Source organism: Serinus canaria, chromosome 5 (genome assembly GCF_022539315.1).
Source record: "Serinus canaria isolate serCan28SL12 chromosome 5, serCan2020, whole genome shotgun sequence".
NCBI classification, from domain to species: Eukaryota; Metazoa; Chordata; class Aves; order Passeriformes; family Fringillidae; genus Serinus; species Serinus canaria.
Genome location: NC_066319.1, coordinates 52,240,611 through 52,265,485, shown reverse-complemented (window position 1 = coordinate 52,265,485; position 24,875 = coordinate 52,240,611). Strand labels below are relative to the sequence as shown.

General features: G+C 38.4%; 1 protein-coding gene across 11 annotated transcripts in view; it reads right to left on the bottom strand.

The window, feature by feature from the left end:
- MARK3 (microtubule affinity regulating kinase 3) overlaps positions 1-24,875 on the bottom strand; it is a 60,394-nt gene that overhangs the window by 13,668 nt on the left and 21,851 nt on the right. For all 11 annotated transcript variants that reach the window (XM_030240074.2, XM_030240077.2, XM_030240078.2 and 8 more), the window contains 11 exons: positions 20,656-20,704; positions 19,871-19,936; positions 17,322-17,392; positions 12,141-12,197; positions 11,021-11,257; positions 10,795-10,914; positions 10,074-10,173; positions 9,701-9,813; positions 8,820-8,973; positions 7,121-7,338; positions 1,744-1,847 (listed from right to left, as the gene is read on the bottom strand). In XM_030240074.2, the coding sequence (XP_030095934.1) occupies positions 1,744-1,847; positions 7,121-7,338; positions 8,820-8,973; positions 9,701-9,813; positions 10,074-10,173; positions 10,795-10,914; positions 11,021-11,257; positions 12,141-12,197; positions 17,322-17,392; positions 19,871-19,936; positions 20,656-20,704 (1,289 nt within the window). The remainder of the gene's footprint in view (positions 1-1,743; positions 1,848-7,120; positions 7,339-8,819; positions 8,974-9,700; positions 9,814-10,073; positions 10,174-10,794; positions 10,915-11,020; positions 11,258-12,140; positions 12,198-17,321; positions 17,393-19,870; positions 19,937-20,655; positions 20,705-24,875) is intronic.

Here is a 24,875-nt window from a genome sequence, read left to right as displayed (position 1 = left end):
CTAATGTATCTGTCGAGTGCTACTCAATCTTAACTTTGAATTTAAGATCTATATGTGACAAACCAGAAAAACATCATTTTCCTGAGAAACTGAAAGCTGGGGAAATGAAATTACTTCATAAGATAGTTCTTTATGAGTATGAACTTTACTCCCAAATTAGGGAACATCTAAATCTCAAGCATTCCTAGTGAATAATATCTAGTAGCTTTTAAAAATGTAATTAAGAAACTGTAGGCAAGATATTAATTTAAGGATCAGCAGAAATGGTACTAAATCAAGTAATAAAATATTATCAAAGCTATTATGGACAGAAAGATTCATTTTTTCAAAGAGTGTTTGGAAAAAAAAAAGCTATTAACTCATCAAATCAGAGAAAGGATGGTGACCTTTACCCTAAACAACTTGGTAACATTAACAAGGAGTAACAGACACACCAAGGGACAGCACCAAAGAGCTGTGCTGTATTTCACAAGACAGGTGACTGCAGGTCCAGCTGGCCAACTACACTTTTGGCAGTCTTCAAACTTATACCTGACTCTTTCCTTAATCACTTTCCATTTGCAGAAAGCTAGGAGGAAGAGACAGGATCAAAATCATGCTCTGTATCCCTAGGCTCCAGGAATCAAACAGGGAATAGACAGGCTTTCCAGTCAACATCACAATTCCTCATCAACTGCCAAAAGGAGGGAAAAAATTTTGTGCAAAAACACAAGTTAGAAAACAGGTGTTTTCTTCCCACCCTTTATAAAATATTATTATATTAGGAATAATATTAGGAAGGGCTGGAGAAAATTTGGAAGCATAGCAGAGGGGTACACATTCTTTTAAGTACCACCTATCTGAGTGCTCTCCTCCTGGCAAGGGTTAACTACTTAATTGTTACCATCTTTTGACAGCAGTAAAATTCTAACAAGAAATTAAAATACCTCAGCCAGACAGGAAATTTGGTGGTGTTCCTCCCAACTGCTACTCTGTACCTGATATCTATATTCACTATAATATTATTTCTGACAGCTCTTCTCAGTCTTCACAGGATGGCAGTAGATGTGACCACAGTGCCAACACATACAGTGTTTAGCTCCAGTTCTACTGCATGCTCTGCTCAGGCTTTCATTCAGTAAATTAAAAGGAATTTGTTATTTCTCTGACTGTTTTAATTCAAAACATGGAGATACCCTGAGGAGGGAAGCAGCTGAATTCTGTAAATCCTGGGAAACTAAACTGCCAGAGGATCAGCAAGGAACACTGTCAGTCCCAGACAATGGTGGATCACCATTTCATCCTTGCTCAGAAAAAATTGCCTTCTCCCTGAGACTTTGCTACAAAAATTGTATTTCAAATAACTCCAGTGAAGTGAGTTTAGAGTGAAATATAAAAAGAGAATCAAGAGAGATTGACTTTGTACTCTGACACTAAACAAGGCTCTTCTGCAAGCACATGCGGAAGAGTTTGGCCACAGGAGTTCACAACAGATTTAAGATGAAGGCTGCTACAAACATTTCATGTATTTAACCAGAAATTAGAAACTTCCTTTTACATTCTAAGTATAAAGACTATAAAATTAAATATAGGGAAAAAAAAACCAAGCCCAAACATACTTACAGGTGCTCCATAACCAAAGATCTGTACTCACCTTTTATCATGAATTACATCAGAATACCACTTATTTTTAACTTAGGCATTAGAATTTTTTTGGAAAGGTGAAGACAAGTGACATACACCATAGGAAGACATTTCATATACCTGTTCTCCTTGCCATTTTGTATCACTGAATGCCTATCAGCAGTGGTTCTTTCACTACAAACATATGTGTTGCGCCGTGTCATTGCTCCAGGGGTAGTATTATTCTACAATTAAAAAACATAGGTTTGTTATTCCCCACAGAAGACTTTTTTGAGGTTAGTCTGCATATAACTGAAGGCTTTGTACTTAATGCTAGTTCTATGCAGCTCTAAACTTACAGTAATTAAATAACTTAATATACAAACTCCATCTAGTATTTGTAAGGAATATTGCAATCAGAAAAAATAATTCTAACAGGTTGTTCGTGTATTTCATAATGATGGCTCAAAATTAATATTCCATAAAGGTTTTAATTACAAATGTTCTGAATTACAAATTCTGAGTATATACAGCATTGTTCTACATCTGCATAGCCTGTGTCTTCATAGCCTATTTTTGAATACTTTACCACTTGTAGATTGTAGAATTTTCCTTTAAGTTAAAACCATACCCTTAAACAGGATAGGAAAAGCAAAGACTTAACAAACAAATGTGGTAAAATTCAGTGGGAAGGTAAACATGGACTTTTAAATATTAAGATACTATGAAACACTAGACAAGCTTTATAAACAGGGAAGAATAAGAGACAAATTGCAGAGAATTTTAGTAAGACATTTTTTAAAATACACATTTCGATACAAGCATAATACATTGAGGACAAGAGAACCAGGGGGATTTAAACTACAGACCTTACTTTAGAGGGGAGAAAAGAAATAGAATTACTTTGCCTCTGTCTTTACAGAGAAAGAGGGTGGAGATATGCCCAAGTTGGCGGTCAATTTTCCAGGAACGACTGAGAAGCTATAGGTAATTCACAGATAACAGAATTATAAAAAGTTAGATGTAATTACTGTAGGAAAAGCAGGGTGGTCCAGACAAACATGCACCCCCAGGTCGTAGAGGAAGTAAAAGCTGGCAAGCCTTTGTATTTTTTTCTCCCCACCCCAAGAACAAAACACAGGAAACTGCAAATGGTTGGAAAAGTAGAAAAAAACCTTGAAAAGTTTTCTTTAAAGAAAAGGATCACGGGGCAAAGCAGGAAGCAAAAAAGGCTATAAACTTCAAACATCACTGCTGGGGAAAGTCTTGGAGGAGGTCAGCTTAAGGGAATGACTGGTCAGCACCTGGATAAGCACATGTTGAGTAAGGAGGGCCACTAAGAATCAGGCAGGGGACTTCATGCTCAACTAACCTTTTGGAGCTCTTTGAAGAATTATGCTATGACGGACAAGGGAAACTCAGCGGATTTTAAAAATAGCATTAAGAAAAGGTTTCACATAAACCGTCACAGGAGAGAATCATGGCAAGAAGGATTAAAAAAAAAGAAAGGAAAAACTAGTTCAAGCACAAAAGCAGAGTAGCCAAACCTTTTTTGTTTCCGAACCTGAAATAGAACTGTTAAAGTGGAGTATTCTCAATAAATACCAAAAGCTCCTCCAGTGCCTTAAGGCAAAATATCTGCTATCTAGGGAGTCTCAGGCAACACATTCCCTGAGCTATTTAACCTTGAAGCCATCTCATCTAAGAGACTGCTGACCTGTCTGTTACACATTTTTTTACACAAATGTACAGTGAAGTGCACAACCTACTGGTATTAAAAAGTACAAAGACAAAGGATATTTTAGACTGGCAGAACAATTAATTAACATGTTAGATGCATGCAGCTGTCTAAAGGGTTCTTAAGTATTCTTCACTAGATTTTCCTTAGGGATAACCATGTGCCAAGCATCAGCAGAAGCTTTCCTGCCCCTTTCCTTATACTTTATTCCTTATGCATCCGTTGTCTTCATAATCATTTATTTAAAAAAAAACTCACCAGCAATTCTTCCACTTTGACATTTATCACTGTATAAACTCCTCTCTCTCTACTAAGCATGCCAGCAATGAAAGCTGTGCACCTAAGGTGAGGTTTTGTTTATCTGCTCTTGGGAGGTCACACTGAGCAGGACAATTCTTGGAGGCCTCACAAACCAATGGTAAAGTGAAATATTGCTTTTTAGTATTTGCAGATCATTTTGTTCTGTGTTCTGAACATAATAGAGGATGAAGCACCTAAAACATCCAACACTGGTCTTCTGGTGGGAAATAAACACAATAATCAGTGGCTTCCTTCTTTCCACCTGCCCCCTTTGAACATGAAATGTTGGTTTCCCTTGAGAAAACACCACATAACATTACAATGTATTGTCATGTGGCACATCTGGAAAGACAAGACTGCAATCTCTGTGCTGGACCAGGCTTTAAAGACTATGCATTTTCAGGTTTGGGAGTTTTGGTATTCATATCTGAAATGAGAGGACTGCAAGGACACGCTCTCCCAGCTCATTCTGAAAAGATGCAAAGATGGAAGCATCAGTATACATTTTTTCCTGTTTGACTCAGATTTCAGAGGTCAGAGGAAGAGATTAAGCACTTCAAGGTTTCAAATTTCAGTTTTGGCAAGAATAGTCTTGGTATTGGGGCCTTTCCACTTTCTAGTGTATGACCTTTCACGATTCATCAAGGAAGCTCTTCAGCTGTGACTTTTTGTGCAGCCCATCTACAGACTGCTAATCTCTGGACATGACTAAATAGCACAGGTGCACAGCACTGGAAACTGGTGTGAGCAGCACCCCATTCCCTGATGGAATGACAGCTCCCAGGGTCAGGGGTAGCTGCCTCAGTTCATCTTCATGGCATTGTCTGCCTTCTTTGCAGGAGGAGCTGACACAGCCCAGCACATGCTGAGACTTGTGAGCACATGCACAAGGTCCAATCTCTGCACAAAGGATGAATTTGTGGTACAGAATCCTCCTCTTTTCCTAGAGAGAGTCTTGTGTGCACTGCTCAGGCAGGCTATTTCCCATTAAGAGACACCAGAGGAAGAACTATTCAAAAACTTTTATAAAAAGCTTCTGACTTACAACAGTGAACCAATCTATTAAGTTATGGTTTTTGGTCCTGGATGACTTTTCAAATGTACCACCTATTCTCCTCTTCCCATTTTCTCAAAGCTATTCTAAGGGTTCTGGGACAGCTTTATTACAATATTGAGGAAAAAATTCAAAGCTCTAAGAAACAAACTAGGAATTATTAAAACACAGATATACCACTTCCTGGTAACTATCCAATGTCTGTAGCAGGTTTTCATTATTAATTTGGTATTTGCCCAAATAGCTTGAAGATTTTTGATGTGTACTTGTTCAGCTTGCAGAACAATTTTGTTTACAAGAGTTTAAACACTCTTATCAACTTTAGAAGTACAGCTTGGAGCCCCTCACTCCAGTCCCAGACTCAGCTATCTGCTCTCCAAGCACGACTCTTATCCTTAAGTGCAGGCTTTTATGCTTTGTTACTCAATAACAGCAGCACCCATCTGACTAAGGGTCTCCAGCAAGGACTGCTTCTACTACTTTTGCTGTTCTGTGAAAATGTTAATTGTTTTTATTGGATATTTTTACTTCTCTTCAGTGTTTTCCCATCATATCACAGATTTAAGGACTTCAGTGCTCAGTAAAACAAAAACTCTTTTCACCTCAAACTTTTTTCAGCCTCAGGACAATATGGTAACTCCTTAGATGTTTTTTTTCCTTCTAGATGCATGCCAGCACTGTAAGAAACAGAATTCCCTACTCAGCTGCAGGAAATGAGTAAAAACTCAGTGCTTCCCATCATTCCCAACAACCAGAAAGCCAAAGTGTCATCTTTGCAGTCTTTTGCAGGAGGGAGAAAAAGGAAAGGAAAAAAAAAAAGAGTTTGAACTGTCTGGTGTGAAGAGCTAGAAACAGAGAGAATTTTAAACACTAATTATTGAGTGACAACATAAGTCTGATTTCCTGTTCACCATCTGGTATCCCTGCAGGTAAAAGATCAGCTGGACAGTGCTGATCAGTTGCACACTGAGACAGGGAAGCATTGTGTGGTTATGAGCTGAAATTTTATTTCAGGTACAGTAGTAAGAAATTTGAAATAAGCCTACTGGAATAAATTCCCAATATTTGGGAGTGGCACAGAATAGCAGATGAAAAGACACTGAATGTAAAGTATGTTGTAACTGTGACACAAATCTTTTGAACAAGGTACCATACAATACCAAGTGAAGTCCAAAGTAGGACAAAAACTGATTTGATTATCCTAGAATTTTGAGATTCAATAGCTAAGAACTGTGTTTTAAGAGAAAACCAAATCTGAATGGTTTCTGGCGTGATCAAGAACAAAGGGAAACTGTGGAGGACACAAAAACAAAAAGGGTCCCCAAAATCCTGAATTCTCGTTCACATTTATGAATAACAGCTGCTACAGTAGAAGATGTGTTTTTCCAAGGAAACTCTTGGGCTGATATCCTTGAGCCAAGTCACTACTAGCCACTGAGTCAACTGACAATACAGAGCCAATAAAGTAAAGTAAGTTTCATTTCACTTCTTTTGCTTCAGACTGTCCTGCAGCTCAGGAAGTTATGTTCTCATTTGCTGTAAGTAATGGTGCTAATTATTCTGACCAAAGAACTGTGACAGCTTTGTGGGATGAGTTAAATAAAAAATAAAAGTTCTGTTGCAAGTTGAACAAGTTCAATAAAGGACTGAGAATTTTTTTCTTCTGAAAAGAGGGAAGTTTTTAAATACAAAATCCCACCGTTTCAGAAATTAAATGTCACATGACTGAAGCATGATGTGAAAACAGATTTCCAACTTTGCCTTTGAGGGAGGAACCACAGAGAACACAAGTTAAAGCCAAAATGAACAAAGGATTTTCTTTTGGCACACTGCCTGTTGCTGAACCATGAACATTTACTACTTGTGCTCCTTTGTATGTTTTTATTGTTGTTGTTGTGGTTTAGAGGCAGGTGGGGGAAGCCCACAAGGACAAAAGCCAGGCACACTGCTTTTGAATACAGGCTGAAATACATCTTTGAAGGGTTTTTAGAACTACATTTCTTTGATAATCTTAACAACATAATTATGACTTAAAATAGTAATGTTTAAGATTAGGTGGTTCCTTATACACATGAAACTATAAAACAGGATAACAAAAATAGAGATTTCCTTCTTCTGTACAGAGGCCACAGAGGAGTGGTGGGTGATATCAGGAGTAACATAACTACCTTTTTTTTTTGTTTTACTTTTTCTTAATACCCAAATCATGTCTGTTTACCAAGAGCTACTAATGCTAATTATGAATACTGACTACTTCAAAACAATTAAGAGGTAATTTGAGTAGCTAACATTGCAAGGGAAAAAATACCTACATTTACTCTTGATAAATGAAAAGTAAAATCAGCACCACCTATAAGTCACACATTTAACACTTCTTTACACCTCAAAAAAATGAAAGGTTTTGATAAATAAACGTTTCTACTTACACTAGGGACAGCTGAACTTTTCTTACGTTCAGGAATATCAGCCTTATTGGGGTTGCTGGCATTCCCGAGCATTGGGCTAGCTGGTGCAATTCCTCTTCCTGCAACAGCACTACTGCTGGATTTTCTTGACTGAATTCCTTCCTCTTTGAGGTCACTGTCTGTAGTACTAGTCTGGCTTCTTTTAGGATATGCCACTACTGAGGGGATGGATGGTCCAGCTTAAAAAACAAACAAAAGAAACAGGAAAAGGATTTTACTTCTCAGAAGTTCAGTGACTATTTTTTATCACAATGGAAATGTACTCACACATGAGAACCAACACAGTTAACACTGAGAACCGGAGTTCCAAAAAGATAATTAAATTATTGAAATAGATGTATTTCAGGCAACAGTAGAAATTGTGAAAACCAAAAACCTTGTAAGGTGAAGGTACAACTTGATTTCCATGAAAGTTCCAAAATTTCATGAAGGCTTCTCATTTGGCTTGCTAGAAGAGCACTTTAGAGTCACCTTAAAGACACTTAACAAGCAATTGACTCATTCAAACCAGAGCATCCCTCATTAGCACAATGCTGCCATGTGCTGCCCCAGCCAATTTCCTGAGACAGGCAGGTGGTGACACAGCCCTGGGGCACAGCAGCACTGATGGCTGCTGCTCTGTGCTCCTGGAGAAGTGGCAGTGGCTCAGCCTACCCAAGTGTGCCAGGAACACACAACTGCTCCCACACCTGAGAATGAGGAAGCCCCTTCCACAGTGCCAAGCTCCCTCTTGCTTTAACAGCCTTCTTCAGGCTGGGTAAAGTCTGTGGGGCGTGTCAGGATTGAGTTCTCTGACATCTCACACCTCTGATGTTACCTCTGTAACATCAAGTTACATCAACTTCTTAGTTAAATGTTTTAATAAGAGTTAATCAAAAAGTGTATGTATGTATATACACAGACATAAAGAACACATATAAATACATAAACATATAAATATAGAATATGTGGCTAAAACATGTTTTACAAGTATCAAAAACCCCAGTAACTGGCATCCCAGAAGACTCCCCAAGCAAAACAATCTCTGCAGAGAAACTGCCTAAACTGGGCCTCCTTTCATGAGTTGTCTGAGCAGGAGGATGTTTAGGACATTTGGAAAGTCCTAATCTACTACATCGCACTCTCATTAAGCAGAAAAGTTGTAAGTTTGTCAGAGTCATTGTTCTTTAGAAATTGAATTCCTGGGGGACAACCAAGTGACACTAGCCTCAGGAAACAGGAAACCAGAAATATTGGCAAACTGACATTTCTTCAAGTTTTAGACACAAGCTGACCTACTAGTGTCAAAAGAAAACAAAAGCTGAACAGACATACAAGAGCATGGGGGAGGAGTGCTGTGCTTTTCATGAAAAAGGGGGTTGCAACATTCTCTTCAATTTGTGTAACAAGATTTTGCCAGCATAGTCAGGAATTTATGGGACAACACAAGGCAGAACAAGAGAATTAAGCTGGTGTATTCAGTGCTCCTCTAAAAGCTCTTTTGAAGCCTTTATAACAAAACCAATTTTAAAAATCAATTATTCACTGAAATATTTAAGCACCATGCTGCGAACTATGCTGTTGTCATCCTCCTTACACTTGGGGGATGGAGACAAATGCAGAAACTGAGCAGAACTGGCAGTCACTGCACCCTACAAGACTGAAAATGAGAAATGCTCACCGTGATCACTGTACCGCCGCTGCTTCTGGCTGGAAGATATGCTTCTCTGAACTTTGTGATGAGGAGATTGTCCAGTGCTATTATTAAGATCACTACTTGGCCTAACTTTGGCAAGTGAAAGATTGCTGCTGGAGCTTGAATCACTTGCATCCAACTACAATACAAACGAGAGTATTAAAACAGGAAGTTCAGACAAAACAAAACATCCACCACATTCTGGGAGCAGGAACAGGGAGGGTGGAAGGTGGCTCTGCTACATGGGAAATTACTGATGGCATGGGCAGCTGCTTAGAGGTCCCACCTTCTTCAAGGTTGTTGTACAACTGTCTTAGGTAAAACTCAGTGGAATTTGCAGCTCCTCAAAGGACAATCAGTAAAGAAAATCCATTTGTCCTTTCAGAACTCTTCCTGCAGAGTTCTCCAAGATTTTAACAGGAGGAGAGGATACACTTTGTAGAGGACACCACACCAACTCCTCCAGCAGAGGAACCAAGAGCAGCTTACTGATGCTGAGCCATCCCAGCATTGTATGGAAAGGTAATGTACAATGCAAGAACTTCTTCAGGTTGGTCAGTCCTGCTCCTTGGTTCTCTTAAAATCATTACAGCTGGCACATTCACACCTGAGCTCCTAGACTAGCCAGGACAGTAACTGCTGAGCAAACAGGGCAGTTCTGGAGAGCCTTGAGTTTACTGGCTCAAAATCAGGTGAGAACAAATCTGCTTCATTTGGACTACTGATGAGTAGAACAACATGACTTTAAGTGCAATGGATTTTTGTGCAGGAATGCAATGCCTACAGTAACTGACTGATTTTTGCTTCTGGCTCTGCTAAGGACACTTTCTGATTTGCTTCTTTGCAGTTTTAAGAATAGTACTTACCTCTGATGACTTCCTTCCTAGCAGTAAGTATGTAGCTGTGATTTCATCATACTTCATTTTACTAAGGGATTCTTGAATTTCTTCTTGAGAATATCCCATTCCTACCATAATATCTAAAACCAAGCAGACATTCTGTAAGTACCTGAAACTGTGATGTTCAGGCTGGCTGAGTGTTCAAGAGAAAGGATGGAACATTTAAAGAATTAAAACAGAATTATTAATTTTGAGAACAAAAACCTGATCAAGGATCAGTTTGAAAGGATTAGTTACTTTTTCCAAATGTCAAACAAATACAGGGTGGTGGTGGAGGAAAGAAAAACAACCATCCCACATCATGCAAACAGTACTGTGGTCCTGGAAAGGACTCAATTACCTATTCTTTTCTGGTCCGAGATGTCTAGTTCTGGTTCAACAAAAGGTTTAAGTTCATCCTCCTCATGCCCTGCATTGATCCACCTGTCCTTCATAATTTGCTATGAAAAAAAAAAAAGTTTTGTTACTACAGTACACTTAGCAGCAAGGAAAACAAGTTGTGAGAAAAACAACTTCTTTATGCAACAAACTCTAAGGTCTTTCCTAGCTTTTATTTTCCAGAATATTTCCAACAGCTTTGCTCCCCACAGTCAGCTGTATTCCAGCTCACAGCTGAGAGCCAAAAGCCTGCAATGCAGACCAGGAGGAGTGTGACAAGTTTGACATGGCTTGGAATTCCAAGCTCCACCAACAGAATTCCATGGAAGCTCTGTTTTGGTCTTTACTCCTCCATGAGGGTACAAAAGGCAACTACAAGAGCCAATACCTCCAGCTCACAACTGAAAATGTGGAAAACAATGTGGTGGATCATCCATTGATGCAGGAAAAAGAAAGAAAAGTTATATGACATAGAAAGTGTTGTGACACATTGATTTTGAAAGTAACTGGAGTCAGGTGTATTACAACCCCAGTAAACAGTATCTTTGAAGAGTCATGTGCTTTCATCAAAAATCCCACCTTCAAAGCCCACCCCAAATATGCACAGGAACAGTATGGAAATAATAAATTACAGCTCAAAAATGCAGTTTGCAAAATTTGATGCACCTCATTTGTGCAATTACCTCTAGAGTGCCTCTTTTTGTTGGGTTTAGCACCAGGAAACGTTTGAGGAGGTTTTCACAGTCTGTGGACATGTAGAAAGGAATCCTGTATTTTCCCCTTAGCACTCTTTCTCTAAGTTCCTTGGTTACAGAACAAGAACAAACAGTAAGTTGTAAGCAGCAAGTCACTTAAAATATTAGATAAAATATTAGATAACCATGGCCAACATAGTTCACAAAAAGCTACCTTTAAGTTCTGTCCATCGAAGGGAAGAGATCCACTCACGAGAGTATAAAGAATAACACCTAAACTCCAAACATCTACTTCAGGTCCATCATATTTCTTCCCTTGAAAGAGCTCTGGAGCAGCATATGGTGGGCTGCCACAAAAGGTGTCCAGTTTATTTCCAACTGTAAACTCATTGCTAAAACCAAAGTCTGCTATTTTAATGTTCATATCTGCATCTAGCAATAGATTTTCAGCCTGGAAGAGAAAGAATGGTTTGTAGATTAATAAAATACTTGATTTAGAATGCTGTTGGTTGCTTTTATTTGTTCTTAAAAGGCAAGAAGCTAAAATATCCATTAACATTCCCTTCCTTGCAAGTTCTTTAGGTGTGCTTTAGTCAATCATTAGCATGTCCTGCTTTAAAAATCTCTGTACAATGGCTTCAGACTATGGGAGCTGTTTCACTGCCTGAAAGCTTGTTTCCATCTGTTTTTCTCCACAGAAATGTATCTTACATTTTGATCCATTCAGATGAAAATAAGATATAGTCTCACTATCCATACTTGATAGCATGTGGTATTCTTGCAATACTTTGGTAATAAACATAACCTTTAAAGTGTTTTCAAGTGTTCTTTTTTTTTAGTGGTGGTATTGTTTTTTGCTTTTTTAAAGTTCCAAAGCTATGACAAGTTGAACAAAAGACACAGTTTAAAGAAGAGCTGTGCTGTTTCATGCCAAGCTACAAAGAAGCCACACTTCAGTTTCATTATCACTACTGGTAATTCATTCTGTTCAACATCAAATCTTGTCGTATCTCTATCAAATTACCACTTAAAAAAAAAAAAAAAAAAGATTTCTCAGCTAACACTGACCTGCATTAGATCTGAATGTGACCACTGGGGGAGAGGTTATCTTTCAGCAGCCATTAAATGTTTGCATTTAAAAGCTTTATAAATCCTCTTCCTTTTATTTAAAATGGTTCTAAGCTGCAAATATTTCTCAAGATTCACTATAACATATGCAAATAAATAAATAAATCAGAAAGCTCAGTATAAGCTGTATTTTATAAACAATACAGGTCACACCTACAGGTACAGAAGCTGACACACATACACTGAACACACTTTTTCCTACTCACCTTGAGATCTCTATGAACAATATGCTTTTGATGGCAATACTGCACTGCAGATACTATCTGGATAAAAAACAAGCCAAATTATGTAAGTGACAACTCAAAGAAGCAGGAGCTTTAATCAAAGATTTCAACATTTATTACTGAAGTTGACATGAAGTTATCCAGTCAGAGCTACATAACCAACTCCTACAGTGACCAGTATATTTAGGAAAAAGCTGCTGAATAACTTCAATGTTATTTGATCTATTTGCTTTCTCCTATACTTGAACCAGGATTTTGTTTTTCCTGTGGGGCTAATTATAGACCAGTAGAAGCAATGACTTTCAGAAAGGTTACTGAAGTATTTCCATTCCAATACTGTATACAGCTATAAAAGACGAGAGGTTTTCCAGGCCCTCTCCAAAGGTGATTTTTCATGCCATGTCAGAGAAAAAAGGGTAAGAAATAGGCTTTGATTGAGAAACTACTGGGAAACAGCCTGTTTGTCAAAATTTATGCAATGAGAAGCAACTAGGCATCTTACAGAGATCTGCTGTCTAAGTGCATATGCTTTAGTGTGTTTTGTATACCATAGCAAGCTCAATGGAAAAACTCTCTTGTGTCTCTCAAGAGTAATGGAACAATTTCTTCCACAATAATTTCCAAATTTCATAAAGACTTTCCTGCTTTATATAGCAAACCATATAAGCTATTTACACAGTGCAGTGTCATAATATATTGCTTCTCAGAGTCATAAGCATTGCTGCAGAACTTCACATGTATGGAAAAGCTGGATAAAGTATTATTCTTACATGACCACAAATGCAGTCAAATGCATTTTGTCATGCAAGCATGATCAGAATTGAGGCAGATGTTATGGCTTGTTAGAATATGTGGAACTGCACATAAAAATAGTAACTACATTTAAATAAATATATTTTCAGTCTTCATTCAACAGTAAGAATTTCCCCAGCAGAAAGATGAGGTAGCATTACTGTTCCAAGAAAACTCCTGATCAGATCACCAGTCTAGTGTAAGGATCTCCTGACTGGTGAAGGAGCAAGGGTTCTCTCCCTCAGCATCTAGAGCACATGAAAGGTGTTGGTAGGTTCTTGGTAGGTCAAATCACTGATGCACCAGTAAGTTTTGTATTTGAAACTTAAGCACCAAAGTGATCTTTGTGCCCTGTAATATTGAATCACTCCCATGCAAAATGTCACCTTAGGAACCAAGCAGACGGTGGAAAGCTGAAGTACTATTTCCATTCCCTACACCTTCATTCTGGTTTGGCTTTTTCCTTTATATGCTGGTTCCCTCTTTCAGACTCCAAGTTCAGCTTTTTACAGTTACTGAAACTGCCAAAGTGCTCCAATGCCACCACTTGTCCCCTCCTTTTGGTTTCCATTCCTTTTCTCTCTGCTACCATTACCTCAGCCCCAGTCACAAGCTCACTCTGCAGGGGCTTCCAGTGCTGACAGCATGACAAACACCCCAGGCTTTATCCAGGATTGCAGAGACACAGCACTATCACCACTCACTCCTGAACTGCCTTATTGTGACTGCCTAAGAGCAGAAGGCTGAGCAGATGATCAATCAGTGGCTTCCTTTGGAGATGCTTTTGAACTCCTCTGCATTGCAACAGGATGGCACAGAGACTGCAGAAGTGACTCCAGTCCATGTAAAGTGAAATAATGAAACGTGTAGGACATTAATAATTGAAGAACATAACTGAATGAAAAACAGCACAAAGCATGGCTGCTCCAAACTGAAACCCTTGTCTTCCAGCTTCCATCACTGTTTCCACTGACAGCTCCCTCACTTCCTAACCTTCTTGTGTGAGGAATTTTCTGACACTTGGCAGGTGAAGAGAAGGGGAGAAAAGGCATCTGAGCTTTTTGCTAGAAGTAACAATTGGAACATTGAAAAACTTTTCTAAAGAGTGATTTCAAAAATCTGTACAAATATAGGTTTTCAAGAAGTTCTCTCTAGGCAGAAGAACCATTCTTTAAAAGGATTAAATGATAAAAGGATGAATGGCCTCTCAAGGCCCCTTCCACACTGCTAAGAGCATTCAGTTGCTTTACTGGAACACACCAATAAGATGTATTTTGTGGATTTTATAATTTTCTAAGATCTGTCCTAACATCTGCCAGCATTAAAAATTCTAAACATCTTCAGCAGGGAAACAGTGAGAACACTGAAAAAGGACAGATCTTATTGCTTGCAGAAAAGAGAGGGAATTAATACACACAAATTTAACAAGACTTGCTGCTCTGCATCAGATTTTTTGTGGAAAAAGGATGAAACTGAACCAGAACTGCCTGGAAGTCTGTAATGGGGAAGAAGAATTAGGTGACATTAAGAATGCAAAACATTCTCAATTTGAATTTCTCACACATGGCTGCACAAAAGGAGTTTGAAATGAAGAACTGGATGGCATAGTTGTATTCTTAGACTTTGTACCTTCTCAACTGAAACAATACCATTACTGTCTTTTACATTCTGCTTTCCTGCTAAAAACCTTACACATGTTTAACAAAATGGACTAAAATCCAGTTCCTTTTTATCTTCAACAAGCAAAGAAGGGAGAATTACTGAATCCTGCTCTTTGCCTGCTAGAGAGGAAGTGTCTCCTCAGACAAAACACAAGGGTTTGATCCAGAAATCACATCTACTGAAAGAAGAAACATGATCTGAAAACCAGATATAATACAACTTATTGTAAGAACTAATCTCAATACCATGGCACAACTGTTTCTTCAGTTTAGAAAGAGCCACTGTCTGCTAAAACAGTTAACAAATTTAAAAAAAAAAAGAAGACTATTATGTCATAAGTCTCTATCTAACAGAGAACAGCTGCACTGCATCAGATAAGGGTCTGCAGAGAGCATTTTTCCTCCAACAATGACCAAAAGTGATACAAAGCTATTCCAGGACTACAGTAAGGTGAAATGAATAGCTTCATGACCTGTGAACCCAGCAAGATATAATTTCTTTGTTTCCTTTGACACTGTCCCTCAGGCTGAGCTTTAGCATCTAACAAAATGCCAAGCTCTGATCAAAGTTGCCTGACTTTCATCCAGCATGAATGCTTTTCTCTCTAGCTAAGCCAAATCAGCTTGTGCTACAGTTTCTCTCCTCTGCTTATTTCCAGGCTTCTCTCTTTTTTCCCAGGAACTGAAGCTTTTGAAGCTTTCAAGAACCTCCCTTCTTTGAGATCAAGGTCCTCTAAAACTGGTTGAGCTCAGCAGCCAGGAAATCAGCTGTTGGGGGAGGACAGAGCACAGCTGTCTGCACCAGGAGACTTGCATGAAAAAACTGAAAAGTGTATTCCAGTGCAAATAAGGGAGGCCATCTATGTGTCTTATAAATAGCATTTATTCTACTGAAATACAAAACAACCCTAACAAACCAACTCAAAAAATCATCAGGCTTAGAGTACATAAACCCAATTCTTGATGGGTCAAACACTCAGCTCAGCAGGTAACTCCCTTTTAAATTCTTTTCCTCCACACTTCTTTTTGAAAGCTACATATATCCTGAACTACCCACATTATCCCATAAAATTAAGCACTAAGTGTACCTGTAAAACATGGTTGACCTGTTTCTGTATGTTTTTACTTAAAGGGGAGTAAAATTGTTAGGGAAAAAAAAGGTATTTATTGAAGAAACATGTAATTTTAATGTAATTACTGCAAGATCTTTTTCCACATAGCTCCTGATGAAAGAAATTGAGGACTGAGAGCAAAGAGTCTATCAGCAGAAGTTTCCAATATTCACATCTGAGAGAGAACAGTCAATCCTCTCAAGTTATTCTGAAGCTCTTCAAGTGACATTAGAAAGGCACCAGCCAGGGATTTAGAAGAGATGGCTGAAGTGGGAACGACTGTTTCACATCCCACCACTTCTACTGCCAACACAGCACAGAAGCACAAACCAGAAACCTTCAATCACAAAGGAAAACTCTCTACCTACCAAAATATGAAAGTGAAGGCAGCAGCTTTAAAAAGACATGTAAGACTGTTGAAGAGTAAGAAAAGTTTTCCTTACTGTCAAGCTGTATAACTTCAGTAATCACAAATGAAGAAGATGAAGATGGGGAGATGAAATCTACAGCTGCTTTTGGGTTTTTTGTTTGGTGGTGGTTTTGTGTGTGTTTTTTCCTCCAAAAAGATTAAAAAGGGTAAATACAAGATTTAATAAGATGAGAGAAAACAAAGCAAAATCATTAATTTGGTTCCTGGAAGTCTCATATCTTACATCAAATTTCAATTATGTATGGCTACACTTAAGAAGTGAAACCATCAGAGCCTCTCCTTCCAACGGGCAACTGACTGACACATCACTGCCCTGATCCAGCAGCTCAAAACCCCTATATACCATTCAAAAAACACTCTTGTCCCTACTCACTATTTTCAAGTAGCATTAAGCTGGAGCATAATCTTGACATTTATTATTTGTCACAACATTACAGAATCCATATCCAAGTGGCCAAAGGGAATAGGCATGTATAAATTTCAGCACAAGAGCAGAAAACAAGTGTGTAAGACTGGTCAGATCTGAAACTCCAGATGCTACAAGAGCAGACATTGGGATTTAAATTAGTTATGCAAAAATATCTGGTTATGTTCAGTACTGCTTGACTGTAGAATGGAAATGTTTTTTGCAGATCAATGAAATTCCAACACCTTGGCAGAGCTAGCTTATCCATCATAAAGAAAGCTAAACAAACAAGTCTAGACATTACTTTTCTGTGACTTTTTAGAACAAGTATTAAACAGTATCTTCTCATGTAAGCAGATGAATGTGAATGGATCCCTACTACATGCACTGTCTGCAGTTTGAAACTGGCCTGTTAGTAGCCTGTTACATTTGAAAAACCTCCAAAATTTTACAGACCTGCTGAGCTAAGGACAGATGAAATCAGCCCAGAGGAAATGCATTTTGGAATGGAAAACACTTTCAAACCAAGCAGTCTCTGTGTTCTGGCACTCTTGGACACCCTGGCACTCAGCACTAAGGAAACCAGCACCACTGAACAGACTCTGACACTGCTGTGACATAAGTTTTTTCTTACTCAGAGCTACAAGCCCACAACATGCTGAACACTGCTGTAAGTCAAATGCAAAGGACAGCTGTTTTACTCATTTCAGCATTAAAAACAGGGGTGAGGGGAAAGCTGACATATAGGAATGTTATACATACCTGTCTAAATTTAGCTCTAGCCTCCTTTTCCTTCATTCTTCCATGTGCAACCAGATAGTCAAACACCTCCCCTACAATTCAAAACCAAGATACATTAATGCCAGTTTCAGAATGCAGAGATTCTTCTCCAGCAGTTGCCCACAGCAGCTTCACTGGAATTACTGTACTTCAGGTTTATGATTACAGGACAGCTCAAGAGAACAAGGCACAACTGCTGTGCAATTTACTGCACCATCATCTCTTTTACAAGAAAATAATGAGTGACTGGATATACACAAAGGAAACCATTTCCTTCCAATTACTCAGGATAGAAACTGAGCAGCATACTTCTGTTTTGTAAACAAAGATGACATCTACCCCTTCACAGACCTTCTCGCAAGAGTTTTTTTTGCTTCAGGAAAAAAAAAGTTTCATATATGAGAACAACTACTGATATTTGTAAATGCCATCATACCAACACTAGAACTGTAATTAGTGCATGTGTATAAAATGGTTCTGAACAAAATCAAAAACCTTAGCTTTAACCTAGGCTTGGAAGAGGTACCCACAAGGAGGGTTACAAGAATGAGCACAGCAGGACACACTGATAAATCCCTCACACAACCATCATACCTGTAAAACACACAGAACAAGGCCACTGTTGTACAGCTGTGGATGACCAAAGATTACTGAAGATCTGTGTTTCAGTTTTTCCCCTCTTTAATCAATGCAGTCATTCTAGAGCACATCAATACAGACTACAATGTTTGAGTTTGAGGTGCAGGCCACTGGCCCATGAAACACTGACATTTTTGTAAAGCATGGGAGATTTTCTACTAAAAACCAACAGTCATGTACGTAAGAATTACAAACACAGAATAATAACACAGTTTTAAAAAGTCCTCACTAGTATGCAAAAACCATAAAAACTTTAGAAGTGGTTCAAATATTTAAACATTCCCTACTGAGCAAGGAAACATGGTTTTGTAGACAGCCACCTCACAAGGGAAGAGCTGAGTAATATCATATTTATTTTTTTAAAAGACACAGCTCCACCAGATTGCAATAAAAAAAGGAGTCACACTGCAGGAAAAGCAACCACTGAGCCATCTGAGGGAATGTCAGGACTTCCCATAAAATAGCCTTCCCTCTGCAGTGTATTCTGTAATACTTAACTCAGGTAACTCTCCCAGCTGTATTTCACAGCTGTTTTTTAAAAAACCTTGAAGCAGCAAACCTGAACACTTCATAATTCAGCGAAAAAGACACCAGGGAAAGAATTATCCCCAATGTATGTGGAGTGCTGCAGCTGTAGCAATAATGTCTTTCATCCTGCAGCCAGAGTTCATGTGCATCATGATGACCTCTACCTTGATAAAGAGAAAACAGGGAAGCTGATGCCTGCCACTGTGACTGCCAGCCATTCCTGTCCTGCACAGCATGGCACATCAAAAGGCCTTTTAGACCAGCACAGTACTTACCTCTCCCTTATCACCCTAGGAAAGGTCCTCACTCCTTCAGAGTACCACTGGCCTTTCTACCTCCTAGAAGCCAATCACTAGATGGCAATAAGACTTCACTTTTAAGTCTAGTACTATCAAACAACACAGAGATGTCTCCCCAACCACCTGTACTAGTCAATATTTTAATGGTGTCATACCCACTCTGCTCCTGTTTAGGCAAACCTTGGATGAGCATTTAGGAAGCTGCTGGAAGAAAAGACAGGTGGGTAGAGAACCTTGCTTTATTTGTAGCAATAGATTAAACTTCACATAATTTAATGTAAGAGTCTGAATTCAACACTGATTTTCTCTGAAAAAAGTCTGTCTCCTTCCTGCACCTAAAGAAAAGCCTCAACTGCTTGAGATTCCCAGATGCTGGTGCTCAAGGGTCACACTGACAAGCTGAGTGATATTAAGTTCTAGCCAGCAAGGAGTAACTTAAGCCTGAGTACCTTAATTCTGGCTCTGGTGAAAATATCTGACACTGCACAATGTGTATTTTTCCACCCCCTGTAGAATCAGGAAGAGCATTTAAGCTCCTTCTAAAATGGCATAAGGCTAAGCCTAACAATTCATGACAGTAGAAGGCCTGTGATTAAGATATGTAAGATGTCATCAACATCTAAAAACAGAAGTTGCAGTGCTCATGCTTTTGAAAGCAACAATTAAAGAAACACAGAAATGTTTCATCTGAACATGATTTTACCAAATATCTTATACAAAATAGGACACCAGAGGTAGGGAACTGAATACAGTAAATTGAGAACATTAGTATTTGTTATGGGAAGGAACAATCAGTGGCTGAGAAAAGATTCCCAGTTAATTTGAGTTGTGAGAAAAAAAGCAAATATTACTAAGTTGTAGTAAGTTTAGAAGCTGATTTTACAAGTTACATGTATTATTTATGTTGACCAAACAAGTCCCAGTGAATATTAAAGATTTTGCTTAGTATTTTACACTACCTTGACATAAATATTTGCTGAAAAAGAAAGCAAAACTTTCAAGAAACCAAGTGCTTTCTCTCACTTGGCAATCTGCTTAGTGTGTCACTGCAGCAGAGGTACTTACCCCCACTTGCATATTCCATTATTAAATAGAGAGTTTTTTCAGTTTCAATGACTTCAAATAGCTTCACTAGAAAAGAAAGAAGACATTTAGTCATCAGTTAACTAGCTGCAGAAGCATTATGTTAACACCCCACAGAATTCTGTAAGAGAAAAATACCCAAACTGTTTGCCTGCTACTTGATAACATCAGACTATTTACTCTAAAGAAGCTTTCTGTCTAATGCTCCTAAGTAGAAAATACTATAACACATTTGGTCAACTCATACAGAACAACACATCCTCAAGAACCAATACTTTGCTTCTTTTACATGAGAACATAACTAAACTAAGCAGAACAAGCACAGATTTGAGCATCAGCCATAGCCACATATGTGCACTGAACTGACACATGTGGTGACAAATCAGTTACCAGCCTGCTGCCAGTCCCATAGGAGTACCACATCATTTAAATGTACAAACTTGAAATAAAATCTTGACCACTTCTTGGTTTTGGTGTATATGCTAATTTTTTAATGAGAGCCTGAATTCAGTCAAAAATAAATATTATACTCAAAAGGAGCAAATTTATCAGTTACCTATGCAAATAACAGTTCTGTACAATGGGATCACAATGTTTATTTTGCTTTTTTAAACACAAAGTTCTGAAATACCAGTTATTACTGCTATCTCAGAGTAAATTCACACTCCAGTGCAAAATAATCTTTTCAACTCATGCCACAGCAATCTTAACAGTAAAAGAGCTAGAACTTCTCCAGAGATGGAAATTATGTGAAAGAAACAAGATACCTATATTTGGATGATTTAAGATCTTCATTATTCTTACTTCTCTAAAGAGCTGAAATAAACATAAAACATGAGATAAGTTAATGAAATCACTAACAAACAGCCATTCTCCTTAAAGACTGAAGACTCTGATATAGTCATTGAAACAGAAAGGGCAAACATTATTAAACATTATCAATGAAGTTCATGAAATAAGCACTTTTTGAAGGGAAGAATTAAATGCCTGCTTAACACCCCTCCCAAACAAATGAACCCTCAAAAACCTGAAACACCCAGGAAGAACTCTAGACAGCTCAGGAAAGAAGTGACCTTAGCCCTGTGGTTTGCAGATTTTTGGGGTCAGAAGAGCACTGTGAGCCCACGCAGCTTCCTGCTGACCAGTACATCTCACACATCTTTCACTCCCTTCACAAAAAATACAGCTCCAAATTTTTGTGAATCCCCACCAGAACACCTTTAGAAGACCACTGCAGTTTGTTACTGGTATGAATTCAGCATTCTTCAGTACTTTGTTAAAGCCCAAGAATTACCATGCTACAACAGCAGCTCACAGGTGAAACATCAGCTGTTTATACTGTGCAAAAAACATGTTATCCAACTACACCAGCAAGGAGCAACTTCTGCAGAGAGAAGGGAAGACAAGGCCACCCCTGAGCCCTTCAGAAGCATTGCTGCAAGGCACAGCAGTCCTGGTCTGCCAGCACAGCCCCCCTGACTCACTCCCAGACCCAGCCTGAAGCCTGCCTGGACAGTGCAGCACACTGAGCATTCTCGCCCAAATGCACAGGGCAGAACACAAATGGTGCTTTCCTGACCCCATCGTGCTGCTTCCCTTTCTGCAAGCACTGCTGTTAACCCTGACTGACACACAAGGTACAGGAATTATTTAACAGAAACATCTCACAAAACACACAACTTCCCCATATAAAAGCACTCCATCTCCAGCCCACCCCAGCAGGATGGTGGTGAGGGTCAGCTGACCATTTCAAGCTGCAGGATGACATTATATCCCCTGCCCTAAATCCAGAGACAGTGTACTGACTGTAAGGATATTGTCATGCTTCATGTCATGTCTGTCCCTCCCCCACTGCCAATACTCATGTGAAGAGGGCTGTGCTTGAGTGACTATTTCTGAAGATTTCAACTTTGACTGTCACACAGAGAAAACTCTGTCCTTCTGCAACTTAGTGAAAATATGGAGTGACATTTAACAAACTAGAAATGAAAGCAAAGTCATGACTGAAGAGTTGGTAATTATTTTTACCTCTCAAAACTCTTCTGCAAAAGACTATTGTAAGATACACAAAAACTCATAGCCATAATACTAAAAATGCCATGGGTGGTGTTCCTGCAATAAGAAACATTGCTTTGAACAAAGCTGGTAAATAGCAGATTAATTAAAGCAGTTCCAAGACAAAATATCACAGATAAAACTTAAAGCACAAATACTCTTGTATTCAGAAAACCAAAGAATTCTCTTTTTATGCACAACACTACATGGCAGCCAAGTGTGTAGCTGTTCTCTGCAGCTCACCCATGCCAGCCCAAGACTGTAGAGGGCTGATGTTCTTCAGTGTAAATTATTTTCTAACAACATGCTTCAAAACGTGGGAGTAATCAAGAGGTTTTATTAGAAACCTAACACAAATTTCTACAGGAATATCAGTAACCTAACATCATATTGAACTTCATGGAAAGAGACTGAAGCAGAACAGAAGTCTATAGCTCCAAGTGAATGCAGACATAGGAAAACACCCAAGAGTTTTGTAAATATAGGATAGGCATAGCAGCATTGTTAATTACAGTAAGGAAAAAAAAAAGTGCTGCTGGAAGATTTGGCTCAGGTCAGATTTCAGATAAAGTGAAGGAATTTGGTACGTCTACACATATTAGTAACCACTCAAAAACTTGTAGGTGTATTTACTCAGTAAAAGGAAAGAAAAGGTGAAACTTTTTAATAAAAAAAAAAAAAAGGTGAAACATTAGAAACAGAAAACAACCAAAGAGTCAACAAAACAAAATCCTTGTGCCTTTGTGATTTTTAATAAAAGAAAACACAAGGGGCAGGTTTTAAATAAATCAACAGGACAAATTCACAATTTGGAGACCAGATGTTCTAACCATTCTCTGCTTTCTGATATTTCAGAATCACAGAATTTCTGCAAATGCCAACATCTGGGGAGCAAACCTCACTGCACTGCCCAGGAGGCCTCCCTGCTACAGCACCAGCTGGGACTGGCACACTACCTGAACAGCAAAAAACCAAACAGTTTTCCAAATGCTTTAATTATCTTGTTACCCAGGTCTGTGCCTGACACTCTGCTAGATGACAAGCTGCTTAAATGAAATCACGATTGATTGATCAAGTAAATTATTGGCCATGCAAAACAGTTTCAAAACCTCTGTGCACACGATTTCTTTATCCTCCAGAGAGGTAAAATTGCCTTCTTTTCTTTTTTAAACTATGTTATTTCTGGAGCTTTTTCATATGTAATCAGATGGGGTAGACTACATCATCTCTCTCTTGATCATCAGGAATTTAAAAGCAGTTGAATTTATAGCTATTTTTTTCTTGCTTTTCATTCATTTCAGCTAAACTGGTGTATAATATATTCTGAATACTCCATTAATACTTTTAGTCACAGCTTATATAACTGAAAGGCTCTTATCAGTTTTTACAATTTCAGAGAGAGTTGGCTTAATTCACTCTCAGTTGGTATCTGATATCTTTCACCCTCAATACCCAGATAAAGCCTATTGGGTCAGACCCTCATCAAAACACTGGTCCACAAAATGACTACTCTGCTTTACTAACCCAAATGAAGAATGTCAAAAAGCAGCTTCTACTTCATGAGCCATTTGTTCAAGTGGGTGACTAGGAACAAGCTTTCTTAAAAAACAGGCTATTTCTGCTTCAGAGGAAATTAAAAATAAAAATACTTGAGAATAGGATACAACCACCACCAAACTATAATTTTAGTTAAATAAATGCACTTTAGACTGTGCACCCTTAGTCAGTTTAGCTGTTATATGTCACATTTTGACACAGATGGGGTTATCTGCAAATGCCTGACATTATAATACATATTGTGGTCTATTTCCTCTGACAGAGGAATAAAATGTACAACATTATACAACTTTCCCAAAGTTGGATGAAGGTTTTACAGATTTCATTATGTGCATCAGCTTCTAGGAAATGACATAGTAACTATCATCACACAATAAATTTCATTGAAAACAGCCAGGTATGATAAAACCTCACACCTCTGAGGTTCCCTGCCCACAGGAACAAAGAACAAGGTGTAATATCAGAAAATGTAACATGAAGATTCTCAATACAGAAACTTCTTTTCTTAGTATTAGGAAATTACTTGTCATAATGAAACTATAAAGGCACACAATTGAAAACAGTTCTCATAAGTTTAATTTCTAATACTGAGATCCAAAACTACTCCCAGCTTGTTGAACAGCTCATTTTCCGTCAACAGGAGCTCTACAAATGTTTCCAGGCAAAGACAAACATCCTTAGTCTGCCAAACAAATGGCTTTCAGCTTTGTTGTGGTCTGGTCCTTTGAGTGTAAGCCATGTCAGATACAGGAAAAGAATGCCATTTAATTAATGCTGTGAGCCAAAAAACTGAATAAAAAAACCCCAACAAACCAGCAATGGAGCTGGTTCTTTTAGACTAACTCTCTTTGAACACAGCAAAAGACAGACTAGAAGTGCTCCCACAGTAGCTATCACAAGACTGTAACAAATTATTTTAAAAATACTGAAAAAGTTTGCTAAAAAGTGAGTCAGTGCCAGCTGCAGAACACCAACATCTCTTGGTCACCTTCTCCTTTAAAGGAGGAGGCTTTTCACAGGATGTTGTCCCAAGCCAGCTCAAGCCTGACCTGTGTGTTAGGCTTCTCCTGGTAACTGCTCACTGAAATATGCCCTACATCTAATAAAGAGCCTCAAACAAAAAGCCTTTACACAATACAAATTTGCCTCAAACTAAGCACAACTTGGAAACAGAAAGGGATACTCATTACAAACAGAAGAGCCTGGGCATTTAAAATTCTCATACTTTTTTTGCAGTTCTTAGAACACTGATTGACCCATAGTCAGAAAGGACATGAACCATGTTAAAATTGATTAAGAACACTTAAGAATTTAAGAACACTTAAATTCTTTAACAATAAGTATTGCCCAAGTAAGTGGCAAAACATCTGCACAT